At 41.6% G+C, this 23,606-nt stretch overlaps 1 protein-coding gene across 6 annotated transcripts in view; it reads right to left on the reverse strand.

The window, feature by feature from the left end:
• SNRNP25 (small nuclear ribonucleoprotein U11/U12 subunit 25) overlaps positions 1 to 23,606 on the reverse strand; it is a 47,683-nt gene that overhangs the window by 2,278 nt on the left and 21,799 nt on the right. For 2 of the 6 annotated variants that reach the window (XM_053694480.1, XM_053694478.1), the window contains exons 6-7: positions 16,267 to 16,332; positions 13,874 to 14,322 (exon numbers count right to left, since the gene is read on the reverse strand). The exons of 2 other annotated variants lie outside the window; for them this stretch is intronic. In XM_053694480.1, the coding sequence (XP_053550455.1) occupies positions 16,295 to 16,332 (38 nt within the window). In that variant the 3' untranslated portion in view covers positions 13,874 to 14,322; positions 16,267 to 16,294. Of the gene's footprint in view, positions 1 to 13,873; positions 14,323 to 16,266; positions 16,333 to 23,606 lie in introns of those variants that run through there. 2 more of the 6 variants (XM_053694479.1, XM_053694477.1) reach the window with 1 other exon arrangement.

Below are 23,606 nucleotides of genomic sequence, written 5' to 3' on the forward strand. Positions count from 1 at the left end.
AATGTTAACGCTAAAACAGTGATAACTTTTAATAAAAGCATTTTTGCCAAAACATTATATATTGCACATATGTTTCTATTTAAAGATGTAATTCATCTATGTGAATTTATATTTTCTTTTTTATGACACAAGTCCACGGATCATCTAATCACCACTAATGGGATATTCACCTCCTGGTCAGCAGGTGAGCTGTTAAATAGCTCCTCCCCTCCCTCCCACCCCAGTCATTCTCTTTGCCTACATTAGTGATAGGAAGAGGTAAAGTGAGGTGTTAGATTAGATTCTTCAATCAAGAGTTTATTATTTTTAAAGTAGTGCCAGAGAGTGCTGCTTTGTTCTAGGGTGTAGCCGTAGTCCATATCAGTCTCTTCAGTAGAGCTTTTGGTGGCTTTAGAGCAATGGGAACTTGTGGGACATAATTCTCACTGTGCCTCCCATATATTATTGCTGCCCTAGCCCTGAAAACCTGAGGAATATATATTCAGGAATCTCTTTTTCTTAACAGGTCCATGTGGAGGATAGGACCCCTCAAACCTAGTGAACTGCCTTTGGTGTCAGGCAGACATATGAGGTAAGTGCTTGTCTTTTTCCTGGGACACTTAGAGGAAAAGGAGCACTATTAAACTTCATTACTTTTCATAAAGGGCTTATTATTGCAGGGCAAATGTATAAGGCACTTTATTAGGGGACAAAAGCTCTCAGAATCTGAGAGAACCAGACAGCGTGTTACAGGCACTGCAGCTGGGAGATATACACTTGAATGGTGGTTCTTTTTCATGGCGTTAATTTTAACATGATGTAACGTCCGGGAGAGTGTTGTTTCGGTTAGCCACGCCCACGATGGGCGGATCTTCTGTATTTGCGCACCTTTTCTCTGCGCCTCTATCTGAAGACACAGTAAAGACCGGATACAGACCGGATAGTTCCTCTGCCTAGAAACGCATGTCTTCTGACTAGATCAGGCGTTTCTAGGTCTGGAGGGTTGTTGAATTGTTCCCCTATCGAGTCCGGATTGCTTGCCAGAAGGGAGAGAGAGGCTCTGGTCTTGCAGTCAGGTAGGCACCTCAGCAGAGCTGCTGAGGTGAAGGGGTGTCACTTTTATTTGTGTTTGGGTGTTTGAACACGTTTTTTCTCACACGCAGTAAAAAAGTTACACTTTTAAATTTAAAGAGACAGTAACGTTTTTTACATTCAAACTTTTTGTGTAAAAATTAAAGTTTCTTTTTAAAGACACAATGAGTCCACGGATCATCTTCGTTACTTATGGGATATTCACCTCCTGGTCAGCAGGAGTAGGAAAAGAGCACCACAGCAGAGCTGTTAGATAGCTCCTCCCTTCCCTCCCACTCCAGTCATTCTCTTTGCCTACGTTATTGCTAGGAAGAGGTAAAGTTAGGTGTTAGAAAAGATTCTTCAATCAAGAGTTTATTATTTTTAAAGTAGTGCAAGTTTGTGCTGCTTTGTTCTAGTGTGTAGCCGTAGTCCATATCCGTCTCTTCAGTAGAGCTTTTGGTGACTTTAGAGCAATGGGAACTTGTGCGACATAATTCTCACTGCGCCTCCCATACATTTATGCTGGCCTAATCCTGATGGCCTAAGCAAATTTAACTCAGACTTTATCATTTTCCACAGGGCTATGGGAGGGAGAGGCCTCTTAAACCTGCTGGTCTGTCCTGCTGTCGGACAGCATTAAGGTAAGTGCTGAGTTTTTATTTTGGGAGGATAACAAAGACTCAGAGGAAAGTGGGCACTTTAATATGACTCATTTAACAGTCATCTCCTTCCTCAGGATAAGAGAAACAAACAGAAAGGGCGACAAAGTAATTTTCGTTCCTTTTGAAATTTCAAGGGAAATTCTTTCTCTTCCTCCTCTAAACCAGAACAATCTAAGCCTACTTGGAGACCCAACCAGTCTTGGAACAAGGGTAAACAATCCAAAAAGCCTGCTGTTGAATCTAAAACAGCATGAAGAGCATGCCCCTGATCTGGGACAGAGATCATCACAGGTTCCTGAGGTTTGCCTTTCTGGACAAACACTTTCAGTTTGTGGCTCTTCCTTTTGGTCGGCCACGGTAGCCAGAATTTTCACAAAGGTTCTGGGGTCTCTGCTGGCGGTTCTAAGACCGCGGGGCATTGCGGTGGCACCTTATCTGGACGATATTCTAATCCAGCGGCCATCTTGTCAACAAGCAAGATCTGATACCGATGTTGTGCTATCCTTCCTGAGAACTCACGGGTGGAAGGTAAATCTGGAAAAGAGTTCCTTAATCCTGAAGACAAGGGTGACTTTCTTGGGAACTCTTATCGATTCTATATCTATGAGGATTTTTCTGACAGAGGTCAGGAAATCAAAGATTCTAGATACCCGTCAGTCCATTCCTCGGCCGTCAGTGGCTCAGTGCATGGAAGTAATCGGACTGATGGTGGCGGCAATGGACATCATCCCGTTTGCTCGGTTCCACCTCTGGCCTCTGCAGTAAACATGCTCAGGCAGTGGAATGGAGATTATGCAGATTTGTCTCCTCGAATAACCCTGGAACAGGAGACAAGGGACTCTCTTCAATGGTGGTTGTCTCTGGATCATCTATCCCAGGGAACCTGCTTTTGCAGACCGTCCTGGGTGATTGTGACAATGGACGCCAGCCTTCTAGGGTGGGGAGCTGTCTGGGGTTCCCTAAAGGCTCAGGGAGTATGGACTCAGGCAGAGTCTGTTCTTCCTATAAACATCCTGGAACTAAGAGCGATCTTCAGCGCTCTTCTGGCTTTGCCTCAGTTGGCTTCAGCCCAGTTTATCAGATTCCAGTCGGACAACATAACGACAGTGGCTTATATCAATCATCAGGTAGGAATGAGGAGTTCCTTAGCGATGACCGAGGTAGCCAAGATAATCCGGTGGGTGGAGGCCCATTCTTGCCATCTGTCAGCGATCCACATCCCAGGGGTGGACAACTGGGAGGCGGACTTCCTGAACAGGCAGTCTTTTCATCCGGGAGAGTGGGAACTCCATCCGGAGGTATGCTCCAACCTAATTCTCAAATGGGGTCGGCCGGAGTTAGATATCATGGCATCTCGTCAGAAAACCCAAGCTCCCGAGATACGGGCCGAGGTCCAGGGATACCCAGGTGGAACTGATAGATGCTCTGGTGGTTCCTTGGTCCTTCAGCCTGGCATAACTATTTCCCCCGTTGGCACTTCTTCCTCGGGTCATTGCTTGAATCAAGCAGGAGAGGGCATCAGTGATCCTCATTGCTCCTGCTTGGCCTCACAGGATTTGGTATGCTGATCTGGTGGTGATTGCATCTCTGCCACCTTGGAGACTTCCGTTGAGGAAGGACCTTCTGATTCAGGGGGCCTTTCCTTCACCCAAATCTAGTTTCTCTGAAGCTGACTGCTTGGAGATTGAACGCTTAATCTTATCCAAGCGGGGTTTTTCTGATTCGGTTATAGAGACCATGATTCAGGCTTGTATGCCTGCAACTAGAAAGATTTACCATAATATATGGTGTAAATATCTCTATTGGTGTGAATCCAAGGGCTACTCATGGAGTAGAGTTAGGATTCCCAGAATTTTGTCTTTTCTCCAAGAAGGTTTGGAGAAGGGTTTATCGACAAGTTCCCTAAAGGGTCATATCTCTGCCTTATCTATTTTGTTACACAAACGCCTGGCAGAGGTTCCAGATGTACAATCATTTTGTCAGGCCCTGGTTAGGATCAGACCCGTGTTCAAACCAGTTACTCCTCCGTGGAGTTTGAATTTAGTTCTCAAACTTCTTCAAGGGGCTCCGTTTGAGCCTATGCATTCCTTAGATATTAAGTTATCATCAAAAGTTTTATTTCTTGTTGCTATTTCTTCAGCTCGTAGAGTGTCTGAGCTCTCAGCGTTGCAATATACTTCCCCTTACCTTATTTTCCATTCAGATAAGGTAGTTTTACGTACTAAACTAAGTTTTCTTCCTTTATTCTGCGTGCAAACTTTTTTATAATATGACCTTTTGTAAAATATTGTAAAATATAAAAAAAAAAGTGGGTACAGACCTTTTGTAATGCAGTGCTTAATTGCGGATTTACTTATACTATAGATATATAAACATATTGTGGGCACAGACCTTTTGTAATGTAGCGCTTAATTGCGTATGTATTCTGTAGATATATAAACCTTTGTGTGTGCAGACCTTTTGTTATGCAGCGCTTAATTGCTGATATATATACTGTGCATATAGAAACATTTGTGTGTGCAGACCTCAGCCGAGGCAAAAGTCTCTGAAGCTGACTTGGAGATTGAACGCTTAATTTTATCCAAGCGGGGATTTTCTGATTCGGCCATAGAGACCATGATTCAGGCTCGTAAGCCTGTAACTAAAAGGATTTACCATAAAATTTGGCATAAATATCTCTATTGGTGTGAATCCAAGGGCTACTCATGGAGTAAAGTTAGGATTCCTAGAATTTTGTCTTTTCTCCAAGAGGGTTTGGAGAAAGGTTGATCAACGAGCTCCCTAAAGGGTTAGATCTCGGCCTTATCTATTTTGTTACACAAAACGTCTGGCTGATGTCCCAGATGTACAATCATTTTGTCAGGCCTTGGTCAGGGTCAGACCTGGGTTCAAACCAGTTACTCCTCCATGGAGTCTTAATTTAGTTCTCAAGGGGCCCCGTTTGAGCCTATGCATTCCTTAGATATTAAGTTATCTTGGAAAGTTTTATTTCTTGTTGCGATTTCTTCTGCTCGTAGTGTCAGTGCTCTCGGCAGTATGAGTTTCCTTACCTTATTTTCCATTCAGATAAGGTAGTTTTACGTACTAAATTAGGATTTCTTCCTAAGGTTGTTTCTAATCGGAACATTAATCAGGAGATTGTTGTTCCTTCTTTGTGTCCTAATCCTCCTTCTCAGAAAGAACGACTTCTGCACAATTTAGACGTGGTCCGTGCTTTAAAGTTTTACTTACAGGCGACTAAGGACTTTCGTCAGTCTTCTTCTTTGTTTGTGGTTTTCTCAGGAAAAGGTAAGGGACAGAAAGCTACGGCTACTTCTCTTTCTTTTTGGCTGAAGAGCATCACACGTTTTGCATATGAGACTGCTGGACAGCAGCCTCCCAAGAGGGTTACGGCTCACTCCACGAGGGCTGTTGCTTCCTCATGGGCATTCAAAAATGAAGCTTCTGTGGAACAGATTTACAAGGCTGCAACTTGGTCCTCTCTTCAAACTTTTTCAAAGTTTTACAAATTTGACACTTTTGCCTCGGCTGAGGCCGCTTTTGGGAGAAAGGTTCTTCAAGCAGTGGTGCCTTCCGTTTAGGTTTTCTGTCTTGTCCCTCCCGTATCATCTGTGTACTCTAGCTTGGGTATTGAATACCATTAGTTATTAAGATGATGCGTTGACTCATCGTGTCATAAAAAAGAAAATTTATGCTTACCTGATAAATTTATTTATTTTTTGACACTAGTCCACGGCCCGCCCTGTTCTTGTAAGACAGGTTGTGGGTTATTGTAAACTTCAGACACCTCTGTACCTTGGCTTTTTCTTTCTTTCCTTAACTTCGGTCGAATGACTGGAGTGGGATGGAAGGGAGGAGCTATTTAACAGCTCTGCTGTGGTGCTCTTTGCCTCCTCCTGCTGACCAGGTGGTGAATATCCCATTAGTACTTAAGATGATCCGTGGACTCATCGTGTCAAAAAAGAAATACATTTATCAGATAAGCATAAATTTTCTTTTGGCCAGAATATCCCTTTAATAGAGATCAAATGCTTATATGTATCTATATACACCTGAATAAGTATATGATTTTTATCAAAACAAAACTGCCCTCACTTCATGATCTGCAAAAAAGCCTTTTGCGCAACAGCATCTTTACCAAAGTGGGGAATATTTCCTATCCATGCAAGCAACATACCTTATGAGATTGAGGTACCAGTTTTCAAGCTTAATTGTATTTCTTTCTAATGACACAGTGAGTCCACTGATCATCTAATTACTATTGGGAATATCACTCCTGGCCAGCAGGAGGCGGCACAGAGCACCAAAGCAAAGCTGTTAAATATCACCTCCCTTCCCTCCACCAGTCATTCTCTTTGCCTACGTTAAAGCAAGGAAGTGGTAAAGTTTAGGTGTCTGGAAAGATTCTTCAATCAAGATTTTATTATTTGTCAGCAGTACAAACTTGTGCTGTTTCTCTACTAGGGTGTAGCCATAGTCCATGTCAGTCTGTTCAGTAGAGCAGTGGTGGCTTATAAGCAGTGGGAACTTGTGGGGTACAATCCTCACTGCGCCTCCCATGTAGTTAATGCTGCCCTAATATTGAAAGCCTGAGTAAGATTAATCAGTCTTTGTCTTTTTTCCACAGGTCCATGTGAGGGAGAATGCCTCTCAAACCGAGTGAGCTGCCCTGCTGCCAGGCAGATTTGGTGGAAGTACTAAGTTTATTTTTCTAGCAGGCATTACAGAAAAATATTGGCACTTTAAACAGTTAATCTGTGGGGACATTAGACTCATTTTTCCTATTGGAGGTTATAGGACAATGGGGACGAGGAGAAGGGACTATGATGTTCTTTTATTGTAACAGTTATGGTGGTTATACTTTCTGCAGCTTATCTAATAGTTAATGCTGGCCGGGAGGTTCTGGTGACACCCACAATGGGCGGGTCTGTTCTAGAAGCGGCAAAGAATCTGCGCGCTTTTTCTCCCTAGTCATTTCCGGACTTCGGAGGTGTCCCTTCTAGTTGCGGTTCCGTTTATCTAAGCGGTAACCGGATACAGTGCAGAGCAGTTCTGTTTGAGTCTGGATATTTCCAATTACTGAGGGGACAGGTAGGCACCTCAGCAGAGCTGGCTGAGGTGTAGAGGCTGTCAGGGGAGTTGAGGTTTTTATGTGAAATTAATAAAAAGTTACCTTTTTTTGTGATTTTACTTTATAGACAAATAAAAGTGTTTTATTTTTCATTTGAATTTATTTTGGGTAAAGATGGACCAAGAGGCCCTGCAGAATGTTGTCTAAAGAGGATGCTGTTCAGGGGTCTCCTGCTAATGTTCAAGATATGCCCCAAATTTTACCGTCCACACATGCAGTGCCCTGCGCTTCCTCACAAACTCAGGTTGGCGTTTCATCGCAAGACATCTCTACCCTTATGTCTTCTGCGGTAACTGATGCGTTGTATGCTTTTCCCATGCTGCAGGGAAAGCGTAAGAGGAAATCTAAGGAAATCTAATGTTCCTTCCCAGAAATCTCAGACAGTATAACTCCTCCTGATGCTGAAGTTGTATTCTTCAGGTTTAAGCTAGAACACCTCTGTTTGTTACTTAAAGTGATGGTAAACTATTGCAAACTTCAACATGCGATAGTATAGATAACAAAAAAAAAAAATGCACTTTCACCAAAACGCCGAAAACTTTCAGTATTTGTAAATATTTACTTTTTAGATGCTTCCATTTCAGCTCCGTTCCTCCACCTGTACAATCGCCGCCATAGATTTTAAAAATCACGTGTTTTCAACTTGCAATCAGAATCCTGGCCAATCGGCGACTGTAAAACACACTAACATGCCCCTCGTTAGCTATGCGCTACATGTTAGATCTCAGACTGATTGTCTGAAAACATGTATTAAGCAATTAACGCATGCGCAAAGTGAATAGTTGAACAATATTCCTTATATGACGTAGAGAGCGGGTTGTTCCGCTCTCTACTACAACTCATACACAGATCAGGAAGTAATACTGGGGGCGGAGCAAGGAGCGATAACGCTCAGTAAGTAAAATATTATTTTAAAAAAAAACAATTGAATTTTAAATTTAAAAAAACTAGCGATTTTGGCGATAGAGACTTAAGTAATACGATTTTACCTTCACATTGTCCTCAATTTACCATCACTTTAAGGAGGTTTTGGCTACCTTGGACGACTCCGACACTACGGTCGTGGTCAATCCTAAAAAGTCTAGCAAGCTAAACAAGTATTTTGATGTACCTTTCATGGTGGAGGTTTCCCCTGTGCCGGATCGGGCTACAGAGATTACTGCTAAGGAATGGGAGAGACCTGGTATCCCTTTTTCTCCATCCCCTATTGAGTGTAATGCTACATTGAGTGTAATGGCGCGGTCGGTCCGGGTTGTGACTAGACAGCTGCCCAGATGCACTCAGAGGGAAAACCAGACCCGCTCAGTAGAACACAGAGGGCGGGTCTGAAAAACCCTCTTTTTTAATAAAAATTAACAGGCAATATTATGTTATATAATAAAGCTAGCACTAATATAATGTTATATAATTCTGCACTATGTGCAGAATTATATAACATTATTTTCTAGGTTTACTGGCCCTTTAAGGATCCTATGGATAAGAAGTTGGAGGGATTGCTCAAGAAAATGTATGTTCACCAGGGGTTACAATGGCAACCTGCGGTGTGTATTGCTACTGTCACTAGTGCGGCAGCATACTGGTTTTATGCGTTGTCTGATTCTATTCAGACAGACACCCCCCTCGAAGAAATCAAGCATAGGATCAAGGCCCTTAAGTTGGCCAATTCTTTTATTATGGATGCTTCCCTACAGGTTTCTTTTCTCAATTTCTGGGATGTGTCGTCTAAATCTAAACTTTTGGCGATTCCCTACAAGGGTAAGACCTTGTTTGGACCGGGCTTGGCCGAGATTATGTCCGACATTACTGGAGAAAAGGATAAGAGGAATAAACAGAAGGGACGTCAGAGTAATTTTCGTTCCTTTCGAAACTTCAAGGGTAAGCCTTCCTTTCCCTCTACAAAGCAGGAACAGTCCAAGCCTTCTTGGAAGTCCAACCAGTCAGGGAACAAGGGAAAGCAATCTAAGAAGCCCGCTACTGACTCAAAGTCAGCATGAAGGTTTTGCCCCCGATCCGGGACCGTATCTTGTGAAGAGCAGACTTTACTTCTTTGCTCAGGCTTGGGATGTTCAGGATCCCTGGGCAGTGGACATCGTGTCCCAGGGATACAAGCTAGAGTTCAAGACATTTCCTCCTAGGGGCAGGTTTCTGCTCTCAAGACTATCTGTAGATCAGATAAAGAGAGAGGCGTTCTTACACTGTGTTCAAGACCTTTCCGATCTGGGAGTGATAGTTACTGTTCCAATGCAGGATCAGGGTCTGGGATTTTACTCCAATCTGTTCGTGGTTCCAAAAAAAGAGGGAACTTTCAGACCAATTCTAGATCTCAAAAGTTTAAACAAGTTCCTCAGAGTACCGTCCTTCAAGATGGAAACTAGTTGTTCCATTCTTCCCTTGGTTCAAGAGGGTCAATTCATGACAACAGTAGATTTAAAGGATGCGTACCTGCATGTTCCCATCCACAGGGATCACCACAAGTTCCTAAGGTTTGCATTTCTAGACAAACACTTCCAGTTTGTGGCTCTTCCATTCGGTCTTGCTACAGCGCCCAGAATTTTTTCAAAAGTCTTGTGATCTCTGTTGGCGGTACTCCAGTTGCGGGGCATTGCAGTGGCGCCTTTTCTGGACGACATTCTGGTTCAGGCGCCATACTTTCATCCAGCGAACTCCCACACAGAGATGTTGTTATCCTTCCTGCGCTCTCACGGATGGAAGGTAAATTTGGGAAAGAGTTCCTTAATTCCAGCTACAAGGGTAGTGTTCTTGGGAACCATAATAGATTCCTTATCGATAAAAATATTTCTGACCGAGGTCAGAAAATCAAAGATCTTCGATTCTTGTCGGGCACTGCAGTCCTCTCCTCGGCCGTCAGTGGCTCAATGTATGGAGGTAATCGGTCTGATGGTGGCTGCCATAGACATCATTCCTTTTACCCGTTTCCACCTCAGGCCTCTGCAGTTATGCATGCTCAGACAATGGAACGGGGATTATGCAGATCTGTCTCCGCGATTACATCTGGATCAGGAGACAAGAGATTCACTTCTTTGGTGGTTGTCTCAGGATCATCTCTCCCAGGGAACCTGCTTCCACAGACCCACCTGGGTGATTGTGACAACGGATGCCAGCCTGTTGGGGTGGAGAGCAGTCTGGGGCTCTCTAAAGGCTCAGGGGTCATGGACTCGGGAGGAGTCTGCTCTCAGCTCTAGAATGTTTTTGGGAAGAATAATCTTCAATGCTCTTCTGGCCTGGCCTCAGTTGGCTTCAGCCCAGTTTATCAGGTTCCAGTCTGACATACAGTAGCTTACATCAATCATCAGGGAGGAACTCTGAGTTCCTTGGCCATGATCGAGGCAGCCAAGATTATTCAGTGGGCAGAGACCCACTGCGATCCACATTCCAGGAGTGGACAATTGGGAAGCGGATTTTCTGAGCAGACAGACCTTTCACCCAGGGGAGTGGGAACTCCATCCGGAAGTGTTTTCCAGCTTGATTCTCAAATGGGGACAGCCGGAACTGGATCTCATGGCATCTCGTCAGAATGCCAAGCTCCCGAGGTACGGGTCGAGGGACCCTCAGGTGGTATTGATAGATGCTCTGACGGTTCCTTGGAATTTCAGTCTAGCATCCCTATTTCCTCCGTTCGCTCTCCTTCCTCGGGTCATTGATCAAATCAAACAGGAGAGGGCGTTGGTGATCCTCATTGCACCGGCGCGGCCTCGCAGGATCTGGTATGCAGACTTGGTGGAGATGTCATCTCTTCCACCTTGGAGACTTCCATTGCGGAAGGACTTTCTACTTCAAGGGCCCTTCCTTCACCCAAATCTAGTTTCTCTGAAGCTGACTGCTTGGAGATTGAACGCTTAATTTTATCTAAGCGTGGTTTTTCTGAGTAAGTCATTGAGACCATGATTCAGGCTCGTAAGCCTGTGACTAGAAAGATTTACCATAAGATATTGCGGAAATATTTATATTGGTGTGAATCCAGAGGCTATTCTTGGAGTAGAGTTCGGATTCTTAGAATTTTGTCCTTTCTCCAGGAGGGTCTGGAGAAGGGTTTGTCTACAAGTACCTTGAAGGGTCAAATATCTGCTTTATCTATTTTGTTGCATAAACGTCTGGTGGATGTACCAGACGTGCAATCCTTCTGTCAGGCCTTGGTCAGAATCAGTCCTGTGTTCTAACCTGTTACTCCTCCCTGGAGTCTTAACTTTGTTTTTAAAAGTTCTTCAACAGGCTCTGTTTGAGCCTATGCATTCCTTAGATATTAAGTTATCTTGGAAAGTTTTGTTTATTGTTGCAATTTCTTCTGCCCGCAGAGTCTCAGAACTCTCGGCGTTGCAGTGTGACTCCCCTTACCTTATTTTTCATTCGGATAAAGTAGTTCTGGGTACTAAGTTGGGGTTCCTTTCTAAGGTGGTTTCAGATAGGAACATTAATCAAGAGATTGTGGTTCCTTCTGTGTGCTCTAACCCTTCCTCTCATAAGGAGCGTTTGTTGCACAACCTGGATGTGGTGCATGCGTTAAAATACTATTTACAGGCGACTAAGGATTTTCACAAGTCTTCGGCTCTGTTTGTTGTTTTCTCTGGGAAACATAAGGGTCAGAAAGCTATGGCTACTTCTCTCCTTGTGGCTTAAGAGTATCATTTGCTTGGCCTATGAAACTGCTAGACAGCAGAGTGAGTCACGGCTCATTCTACTAGGGCTGTTTCCTCTTCCTGGGCATTTAAAAATTAAGTTTCTGTGAAACAGATTTATACACCTTACCCTCCAGGTGAAAAGTCTATTGACACACACAAATCTGGAAAAATAGTTCTTAAAATCAACTAGTTATAGGACAAGATACTAAACACTCCAAGGAAACCATACTTATTACCCACTGTAACTATATGGAGAGGATCCGTTCTATCATTACTTTTTTCCCGATTTGTGGGAGCAGAAAATAGACCCACAGTGATCGGAAAACAAGTCTTAACTACTGAGCACTACAACAAATAACTTTATTAAAGCAGAATGGTGAACACAGACAATGTTTTGACCTAAAATTTCTTCATCATGCCATAATGTATAAAACTGTATTCACCTAATTTGGTACCAAAGATCTTTAAAATTGGGATCATAGATTCTCCCATGCAAACTTAGGGTTATACTGCTCTAATTGCAACTCTTTAATAAAAATGAGTTTTGCCTTGGAATACAAGATGGAAATTCAAAATGAATTGTTATTTTACATGTGGGTTAACATATGTTTTATATAACTTGTTAAATGTCCCTGTTTAAACACTTATGTTGGAGAGACCACTAGACTTAACCAACATAAGTCAAATATATTAATGAATATTGAAATGGGTGATAAGGTGGCAAATTATAGTTTAGGCTGGTATGCCCAAATATGGGGGAAAAGAGCAGCTGTGTAAAAAGTTGAGTTTTTTGGGGTACATAAATTAGAATTCATAATACCTAAAGTACATAAATTGGAAGATGGACTCAATTTATTTTTATATTTAAATTGTGTATAATATACATTTGTTTTTTTCTTAAGATAAATATTATTTGTATGTAAAAGAAAATGTTTAGAATTAAATGGTAATATCAGAATAAGTACAGCCACATATGGCCACCTTAGTATTATAAGTACTATATGAAAAACGTTCCTGTGTATATACAGTGAGTGTGTATATATGTACAGTATGTGTAATAAATAAATGAAATTATATTTTTATATATATATATATATACATACACACATACACAGAGAGAAGTGCACTCACAGGAATGAACAACTGGCTCAATACCATTGTTAGCCTGTTCTGGCGATTTACCACCTGGGTGCAACTTTTTAGCCCAGTAATGCTTTTCACAGAGTAGAACTTTCCTGTAGTATATCAGTCTGATCCCGCCTATAATGGTCAGTCCAGCGCCGCAATTCCTCTCTGAGCAAGGAACACAGCAACTCCAGACGATCGTTTCGGCCTTCATTGGGCCTCGTCAGTGAGGTGTAGCCATATTCCTCTAAGCACACTGAGCAAGGAGTCCACGTCTGGTTGCCCCTTTTTCCCATAGGGAGACTAAATACACACAGAGAGAAGCACACACACAGGAACGAACATCCAGCTCAATACCATTGTTAGCCTGTTCTGGCGATTTACAACCTGGGTGCAACTTTTTAGTCCAGTAATGCTTTTCACAGAGTGGAACTTTCCTGTAGTATATCAGTCTGATCCCGCCTATTACTGTCAGTCCAGCGCCGAAATACCAGGCAATTCCTCTCTGAACAAGGAACACAGCAACCCCAGACGATCGTTTCGGCCTTCATTGGGATACACACACACAAATAATATACACTCTACCGGCCACTAGGTGGCAATATTGTTTTGTGCATATGTAGATTAATACTGATCGCTTCAATGGAAAAGGCAGAGCATGTTCCTGTCTTTTAGCTACTGTCTCATGTAAGATAGGTCACATGTGTATCATTAAACAGCTGCGTGCTACGTTCTTTACTTAGGGTAACACAATATGGCTTCTGATTGGCTGTGCTTTTCTGCCCTTCCATATGTAAGTTTGGATAATTATAGACAATACACCTTGTGGTATAGAACATTAACTTTCAATATTTATGAAAAGAGAAAAAAAAAAATACCATGGTAATATACAGCGCAGTTATTAGAACATTTACTGTTCCTTTAATTGGTGTATAAAGGTGTTATGACATGATTCAGTTTCGTTTTCACTCTGTACTTGTTGAGTTTAGAAAGTAGGATAAAAGAGTCGGTAGTGATCCGGTCTCCTACGTGCATTTTAATCATTTACATCTGGGTCTACTGACATAATGATACGTTCATGATCAGAAGATAGAGAGGGAGAAGAAATACACAGACACAGGAAGGCTGACATGAGGCAGGAGAGACCCCAGTAAGCAGCATCGCCTCTGTATCCACACATGTTAGCAACTAGTTAATGACGTGTACACGACCTGCAGATTGTACAGATAAGTCTTGCTTCTATAAAAAGGAACACAGACATCTCCTTCATAACAAAATAACTTTATTAACAATCCCTTTGATATAGCATTCACATGTACCCAGATTAGAGCCACTGTTACGTTAGTCAATAAACCCTCACACCGTGACCTTCCCTCTACACACTATTTGCCTTTACATCACCGCACCAGGTAAATACGTCAGCATCTGATCCCCTCGCAGTACAGGTATGATACGTAGCTATAAAACCATGTGACTCAGATCACGGTTACAGCCTCTCTGTGATACGCGTTACCGACCCCTTAATAGCACACAGGGCCATGAGGAAGTATTAATTCTGTTGGTCCGTTTGCTCCCAGCTCACTAACGTACCCTTATCCAGTCACATCAGTCTCTATCACCCACAGTATCTGGCAGAACTCACAGGAACCCTTGGTGCAGTGAGATGATTTGTTAATCAGGTTTATTTGGCAGCAGCTAAGATTAGCCAGACGATCTAAATGATGAGAAATCACATTATAATCAAAACACATAAAACTTCTATTATCTTCTCCAATAAAAAAAGACAAGAAGGGCTTCTATTGCTGCACGCACACCCACCCAATCCTTGCTACAGCTGTGGTCTATAAGAGTGCTGGTTCCGTTACACTGTCTATAGCACAATGTCTCTTACTGGAGATATTCTCTTACATCTGATGGAAGGGACCTGGGCTGGATATCTTTATTACAGAAAATATACTTTATATTATGAATAGAGATGGTATTTGAAGTGCATTGGTGCAAAAAAGGTTACATTACTTAATCTTTTAAAATGATTTTTTATTTCACACTGAATTTCTTAAATAATTTGTTTGTATAGAAGTGAATATGAGAGTTAAATATTAAAGTTATAATCTAATGCAAAAACAAATTGGGAAACATGATCCAGTGACTACTTTTTTATTACAAAAAGTATAAATGAAACCAATAAAAGCTTTATTTGTAAGTGCCGTCTATCCTATAATAGGGCATGAGGGATCCTGGTAAACACCTCAGCCCAGTATTTGTAAGTGCCGTCTATCCTATAATAGGGCATGAGGGATCCTGGTAAACACCTCAGCCCAGGATTTGTAAGTGCCGTCTATCCTATAATAGTGCATGAGGGATCCTGGTAAACACCTCAGCCCAGTATTTGTAAGTGCCGTCTATCCTATAATAGGGCATGAGGGATCCTGGTAAACACCTCAGCCCAGTATTTGTAAGTGCCGTCTATCCTATAATAGGGCATGAGGGATCCTGGTAAACACCTCAGCCCAGTATTTGTAAGTGCCGTCTATCCTATAATAGGGCATGAAGGATCCTGGTAAACACCTCAGCCCAGGATTTGTAAGTGCCGTCTATCCTATAATAGGGCATGAGGGATCCTGGTAAACACCTCAGCCCAGTATTTGTAAGTGCCGTCTATCCTATAATAGGGCATGAGGGATCCTGGTAAACACCTCAGCCCAGTATTTGTAAGTGCCGTCTATCCTATAATAGGGCATGAGGGATCCTGGTAAACACCTCAGCCCAGTATTTGTAAGTGCTGTCTATCCTATAATAGGGCATGAGGGATCCTGGTAAACACCTCAGCCCAGTATTTGTAAGTGCCGTCTATCCTATAATAGTGCATGAAGGATCCTGGTAAACACCTCAGCCCAGTATTTGTAAGTGCCGTCTATCCTATAATAGTGCATGAAGGATCCTGGTAAACACCTCAGCCCAGGATTTGTAAGTGCCGTCTATCCTATAATAGTGCATGAAGGATCCTGGTAAACACCTCAGCCCAGGATTTGTAAGTGCCGTCTATCCTATAATAGTGCATGAGGGATCCTGGTAAACACCTCAGCCCAGTATTTGTAAGTGCCGTCTATCCTATAATAGGGCATGAGGGATCCTGGTAAACACCACAGCCCAGTATTTGTAAGTGCCGTCTATCCTATAATAGGGCATGAAGGATCCTGGTAAACACCTCAGCCCAGGATTTGTAAGTGCCGTCTATCCTATAATAGGGCATGAGGGATCCTGGTAAACACCACAGCCCAGTATTTGTAAGTGCCGTCTATCCTATAATAGGGCATGAGGGATCCTGGTAAACACCTCAGCCCAGGATTTGTAAGTGCCGTCTATCCTATAATAGGGCATGAGGGATCCTGGTAAACACCTCAGCCCAGGATTTGTAAATAAAAATGCTTCTCGCTAAATACAAAACTAAAGCCACAGTAAAGTAGTGCCAGCCATAACACTGTCCCACAAGGTAGGGATAATGTATATTAGTAACGGTGAAGCTGTGCTTATTCTGTATTCATGGTATACTGGTGATACGTGCGTATGCTGTCTCACGCTTACAGGGAATTGCTATCATATTAAGGGAGTCCTAGTACTGACTGTTGTAATAGGCAAGAAAATTCTCTGAACTTACTGTAATTGTTACTTTTTTTTCAGCTTCTTTATAAAAACAACCTCATCACGATTTTTAATGCCGTACCTAAAAGGATATAAAACGTCAGTCACTAATAATGAAAATGGGAGGTACCTTATTGTCCGGTTTACTTGGTGCCATATAAAGAGTTAAAATTCATTAAATAAATATAGATCTCAAAATAACAGGAGTATTGCACTGAGCATTGATACTTTTTATTGGACTAACTATACATTTATAAGTTGACAAGCTTTCGGAAGTGTTCATTCCTTTATCAAGTCTGAAGCAATACGAACCAATTTGATGGAATTTACAGATTATATCTTAAAACACACACACCACACAGGTATACTCATACAGCGGGGTAGGGACCGGAGCCCCACTGTAAAGTGAAACAAGGCAGTTTTAGCTTTCTTTTCACTTGCCAGTGTGTTTAACAACGTGAAAACCTGTTTAAACTAACTTATATTAGGGGTGCAATAGTGCTACGTTTAGTTTAACACTAGCACCGCATTCAATAAATACTGTACCTGTAAAATAGTGACAACTACTATAGTAAAATTTGCCAGATAACACTGAGACACAAATTGCACTGTAATGCTGTAAACAGAGTCAACTAAGCATAACAAAATGGTGCCAGTCACTTTTCTCGCAATCTCACGAAGATTACAGCAGTCTCTCAAAATCCTTGGAGGTTAAACTTCAGCTCCACAAAGCGCTATATTAGCAAAGCTCTGTAAAGTAAGGCGTACCTGTGTGTGATATATTTTTTGTATATATAAAATATATTTCTTTCATGTAATTAGCAAGAGTCCATGAGCTAGTGACGTATGGGATATACATTCCTACCAGGAGGGGCAAAGTTTCCCAAACCTCAAAATGCCTATAAATACACCCCTCACCACACCCACAAATCAGTTTTACAAACTTTGCCTCCTATGGAGGTGGTGAAGTAAGTTTGTGCTAGATTTTCTTCTGTGATATGCGCTTCTCAGCATTTTGAAGCCCGATTCCTCTCAGAGTGCTGTGAATGTCAGAGGGATGTGGAGAGAGTATCACCTATTGAATGCAATGGTTTTCCTCACGTGAAATCTTTTCATAGGTTCTCTGTTATCGGTCATAGAGATTCATCTACCTCCCTTTTCAGATCTACGATATACTCTCATATTCCATTACCTCTACTGATAACCGTTTCAGACTGGTTTGGCTATCTGCTATATGTGGATGGGTGTCTTACGGTAGGTTTGTATTACTTAAGACACTCTCAGCTATGGTTTGGCACTTTATGTATTAATGTAAAGTTCTAAATATATGTATTGTACTTATATTTGCCATGAGTCAGGTTTATGTATATTTTCTTTTGCAGACTATCAGTTTAAAAATTGGGAAAAACATATTTAGGAAGTTTTTTCTTTCTTACCTGGGGTATAGTCTTTTTTAAAAATTGACTGTTAACATTAATTTTCGCGGGCAAAATTAGGCTTGCGAGGCCGCAAAATGCCGATATTTATTGCGTCATTTTTGGCACGAAGGTACGCTCGGTGACGCAAATTTGCAATTTCTGGTGTCTTAGCGAACGCCAGGTTTCCTTGCACAAGGTTGCGTCTGCCATGACGCAAGTTGCGTCATTTCCGGATGTTGTTAGCGCCAAAAAATTTCATTTTGCGTTGCACGTCATACTTGGCGCCAAATTTAATTATTAAACCCCACTTCCGATATGCCTCTTTCTATGCTCAGAGGGCTATGCTGTTTGCATTTTTTTCCCATTCCTGAAACTGCCATATAAGGAAATTGATAATTTTGCTTTATATGTTGTTTTTACTCTATTTGCAAGATGTCTCAATCTGATCCTGTCTCAGAAACCACTGTTGGATCCCTGCTGCCTGATAACAGTTCTACCAAAGATAAGTATCTGTTGTAAGTTAGCGGAGATTATATCTCCAGCTGTGGTATGTAATAGTAGTCATGATAAGCTTTTACATGCAGAGAATGTCTCCATCAGTACTAGTACAGTATCTGTTCTTTCAACATCTAATGTACATGATATCCCTGTGAATAAAAAAGATTTTATTGCTGATGCGATTCAGAAGGCTTTGTCTGCTATTCCACCTTCTAATAAACGTAAAAGGTCTTTTAAAACTTCTCATAAAGTTGATGAGATTTCAAATGACCGACAATATACTGAATTATCCTCCTCTGATGAGGATCTATCTGATTCAGAAGATCCTACCTCAGATATTGACACTGACAAATCTACTTATCTCTTTAAGATGGAGCATATTCATTCCTTGTTAAGAGAGGTGTTGATTACTCTGGATATTGAGGAAACTAGTCCTCTTTATACTAAAACTAGTAAACGTTTAAATTCTGTTTGTAAACCTCCTGTGGTTACTCCAGAGGTTTTTCCAGTTTTTGATGCTATTTCTGATATGATTTCAAAGGAATGGAATAGGCCTGGTACTTCTTTTATTCCTTCCTCTAGGTTTCAAAATTTGTATCCTTTGCCAGCAGTTAGATTGGAGTTTTGGGAAAAAAATCCCCAAAGTTGATGGGGCCATTTCTACTCTTGCCAGGCGTACTACTATTCCTATGGAAGATAGTACTTCTTTTAAGGACCCTTTAGATAGGAAACTTGAATCTTATCTAAGGAAGGCTTATTTATATACTGGCTATCTTCTCAGGCCTGCAATTTCTATGGCTGATGTTGCAGCTGCATCAACTTTTTGGTTGGAAAGCTTGGCGCAACAGGAAACAGATCCTGATTTGTCTAGCATTGTTCGTTTGCTTCAACATGCTAATCATTTTTTCTGTGATGCTATTTTTGATATCATCAAAATTGATGTTAAATCTATGTCTTTAGCTATTTTAGCTAGAAGAGCTTTGTGGCTCAAATATTGGAATGCTGACATGGTATCTAAGTCTAGATTACTATCTCTTTCCAAGGTAACAACAGTTGGATTCAATTATTTAATCTGTCACTGGGGAGAAGGGAGTTTTTTTACCTCAGGATAAAAGATCTAAGGGTAAATCTAAAGCTTCTAATCGTTTTCATTCTTTTTGACAGAATAAGGAACAGAAAGCCAATCCTTCCCCCAAAGAATCTGGTTCCAATTGGAAACATTCTTCAAGTTGGAATAAATCCAATCCTTTTAAGAAACCAAAGCCAGCCCCCAAGTCTGCATGATGGTGCAGCCCTCATTCCAGCTCAGCTGGTGGGGGGCAGATTAAATTTTTTCCAAAACATTTGGCCAGATTCTGTCCAAAATCAGTGGATTCAGAGTATTGTCTCTCAAGGGTATCGAATAAGATTCAGAGTAAGACCTCCTGTGAGAAGATCTTTTTTCTCACGCGTTCCAGCAAATCCAGTGAAGGCTCAGGCTTTTCTGAAGTGTGTTTCAGATCTAGAGCTTTCAGGGGTATTCATATAAGTTCCGTTTCAGGAACAGGGTATGGGGTTTTATTCAAATCTATTCATTGTCCCAGAGAAAGAAAATTCATTCAGGCCAGTTCTGGATCTGAAAATTTTGAATCGTTTTGTAAGAGTGCCAACTTTCAAAATGGTGACTATAAGGACTATTCTGCCTTGTATTCAGCAAGGATATTATATGTCCACAATAGACTTACAGGATGCATATCTTCATATTCCGATTCATCCAGATCACTATCCGTTTCTGAGATTCTCTTTTCTAGACAAGCATTACCAATGTGTCGCTCTTCCATTTGGCCTAGCGACAGCTCCAAGAATTTTTTCAGAGGTTCTCGGTGCCCTACTCTCTGCAATCAGAAAACAGGGTATTGTGTTGTTTCCTTATTTGGACAATATATCTTGGTACTAGCTCAGTCTTTACATTCTGCCGAATCTCACACAAATCAACTAGTGTTGTTTCTTCAAAGACATGGTTGGAGGATCAATTTACCAAAAAGTTCCTTGATTCCTCAGACAAGGGTCACCTTTTTAGGTTTCCAGACAGATTCAGTGTCCATGACTCTGTCTCTAACAGACAAGAGACAAATAAAATTGGTTTCAGTTTGTCGTAACCTTCAGTCTCAATCATTCCCTTCAGTGGCTATGTGCATAGAAGTTTTAGGTCTCATGACTGCAGCATCAGACGCGATCCCCTTTGCTTGTTTTAATATGAGACCTCTTCAGCTTTGGATGCTGAAACAATGGTGCAGGGATTATACAAAGATATCACACTTAATATCCTTAAATCCCAATGTTCGACTCTCTCTGACTTGGTGGTTAGACCACCATCGTATAGTTCAAGGGGCCTTTTTTTTGGTCCAACCTGGACTGTAATCACAACAGATGCACGTCTTTCAGGTTGGGGAGCTGTCTGGGGATCTGTGAAAGCACAAGCGGTTTGAAAACCTCAAGAAGCAAGGTTACCAATCAATATTTCTTTTTTAAGACACAATGAGTCCACGGATCATCTTAATTACTAATGGGATATTCACCTCCTGGTCAGCAGGAGGAGGCAAAGAGCACCACAGCAGAGCTGTTAAATAGCTCCTCCCTTCCCTATTTGACTACGTTAGTGATAGGACGAGGTAAAGTGAGGTGTTAGATTAGATTCTTCTATCAAGAGTTTATTATTTTCAAAGCAGTGCCAGAGAGTGCTGCTTTGTCCTAGGGTGTAGCCGTAGTCCATATCAGTCTCTACAGGAGAGCTTTGGTGGCTTTAGAGCAATGGGAACTTGTGGGACATAATTCTCACTGCGCCTCCCATAATTTACTTGCTCCCCTGATCCTTCAGTCTGAGATATTTGTTAAATCAGCATTTTGATTTCCTCAGGTTGATGTGAGGGACAGGACCTTTCAAACCTGAGAGCTGCATTTACTGCCAGGCAGAAGACAAGGTAAGTGCTACCTTATTTTCTGAGATTAAGGACTCAATTTTATTTAGCACATTATAGACATAAAAGGCAGTTTTTAGCTTAAAGGGAAAGGCTAGGCCAAAATAAACTTTCATGATTCAGATAGAGCATGTAATTTTAAACAATTTTCCAATTTACTTTTATCACCAATTTTGCTTTGTTCTCTTGGTATTCTTAGTTGAAAGCTTAACCTAGGAGGTTCATATGCTAATTTCTTAGACCTTGAAGCCCACCTCTTTCAGATTGCATTTTAACAGTTTTTCACCACTAGAGGGTGTTAGTTCACGTATTTCCTATAGATAACACTGTGCTCATGCACGTGAAGTTATCTGGGAGCCGTCACTGATTGGCTAGACTGCAAGTCTGTCAAAAGAACTGAAAAAAGGGGCAGTTTGCAGAGGCTTAGATACAAGATAATCACAGAGGTTAAAAGTATATTATTATAACTGTGTTGGTTATGCAAAACTGGGGACTGGGTAATAAAGGGATTATCTATCTTTTAAAACAATAATAATTCTGGTGTAGACTGTCCCTTTAACAGTGCTTTATGTGGGAACATTGTTTCTTTATTATAAGAAAGACTTTTGGGGCAGTGTGTGGAACAGGGCACTGGGGCTGGAGAAAGCAGTATTTTACTCTGAGGGTATTTATTTATGGCTCCGGTGGTTTCACAGTCAGTGAATTAAGACACGCCCACGATGGGCGGTCCTTCCGTTTTTTTGGCGCTATTCAGTAGCGCTACAAGCTCTGGCTCATTGCGCAGTTTAGTCGCATGAGAGTCATGCGTTTCTAGTGCAGACACAGAGTGTTCCCTTCATCGTTTTGAAAGGCAATATTTTCAAGCAGTATCTGAATGAAAGAAGATCGTTTTTGAAAGCTTCCTAACGATATTCTGTCAGGTAGAAGCACTTCAGCAGAGTGCTGAGGTGGGGAAAGTTATTGTTTTTTGTGACAAAAAGAAAAAAGAACCGTTTATATTCAAAGTAACGTTTTTTTACAATTACATTTTTCAATAAATTTTGATAATTTTTATTGAATCCAAGGGGACTTACAAGATGTCACCTGTGCTTTATGTTTTGACGCTAATAGGGAACCACCAATCCCTTTCTGTCCTTCATGTATTCAAAGGACTTTAAGTTATAGAGATCAGATTTTTTTTCAGTGCCAGCCTCCACTAAGGCAGATGTTGTCCAAGAGTCTAATTTTGAAGGTCAATTTATGCCGCAGCTTTCTCCCCAAACTTCGCAAATTTTACCGCCCTCACAAGTAGTGCCCTGCGCTTCCGCTATAGTCCCTGTGGGGATTTCGTTACAAGACATAGCTTCTCTTATGTCTTCAACTATTCCCGATGCCTTGTCTGCCTTTCCTATGTTACAGAGCAAACGTAAGAGAAAAGACAGACATTCAGTAAGCAAGGTATTTGGACGCAATTGTCGCAATTTCAGACATATCCTCCCAACAACCTGAAGAGGAGGGTGCTGCAGTGGCTTCTGAGGGTGAAATTTCAGATTCAGAGGGTTTATTACCCCTGACAGACTCGGAGGTGGTATCTTTCAGATTTAAACTGGAACACCTTTGTCTACTACTTAGGGAGGTTTTGATTACCTTGGATGATAGTGACTCCACAGTGGTGGTTGTCCCTCAGACGTCTATTAAAACTAGACAGATATTTTGAGGTTCCTTCCTATACAGATGTATTTCCAGTCCCTAAAAGAGCTACTGAAATCATTGCTAAGGAGTGGGAGAGACCGGGTGTCCCTTTTTCTCCCTCTCCCATTTTTAAGAAAATGTTTCCAATTGCCGACACTGGCAAACGGTTCCTAAGGTAGAAGGAGCAGTTTCTACCCTGGCTAAAAGAACTACTATTCCCATAGAGGATAGTTGTGCTTTCAAAGACCCTATGGATGCTTCCCTTCAAATTGGGAGCGAAGATAGAGTTTTTTCTATCTTGGGCCGCAGAGCCTTATAGTTAAAGCCCTGGTCTGCGGATGTGTCTTCTAAGTCTAAGCTTCTAGCCATTCCATACAAGGGGAAGATTTTGTTCGGACCCGATCTGAAGGAGATTATTTCTGATATCACAGGAGGTAAGGGTCATCTTCTCCCGCAAGACAAGAGAAATAAACAAAAAGGACGACAAAACAGTTTTCGTTCCTTTTGTAATTTCAAGGGAAACTTTCCTTCTTCTGCCTCTAAGCAGGAACAGTCCAAACCTACATGGAGACCCAACCAGTCTTGGAACAAGGGAAAGCAGTCCAAGAAGCCAGCTAGCGATTCCTAGACAGCATGAAGGGTATGCCCCCGATCCGGGACCGGATATTGTAGGGGCAGACTTTCCTTCTTTGTTCAAGCCTGGGTAATAGAAATTGTGTCTCAGGGATACAAACTGGAGTTAAAGGTTTTTCCTCCAGAGGCAGATTCCTAATTTCGAGATTATCTGCAGACCAGATGAAAAGAGAGGCGTT

This window comes from Bombina bombina, chromosome 11 (assembly GCF_027579735.1).
Source record: "Bombina bombina isolate aBomBom1 chromosome 11, aBomBom1.pri, whole genome shotgun sequence".
NCBI lineage: Eukaryota > Metazoa > Chordata > Amphibia > Anura > Bombinatoridae > Bombina > Bombina bombina.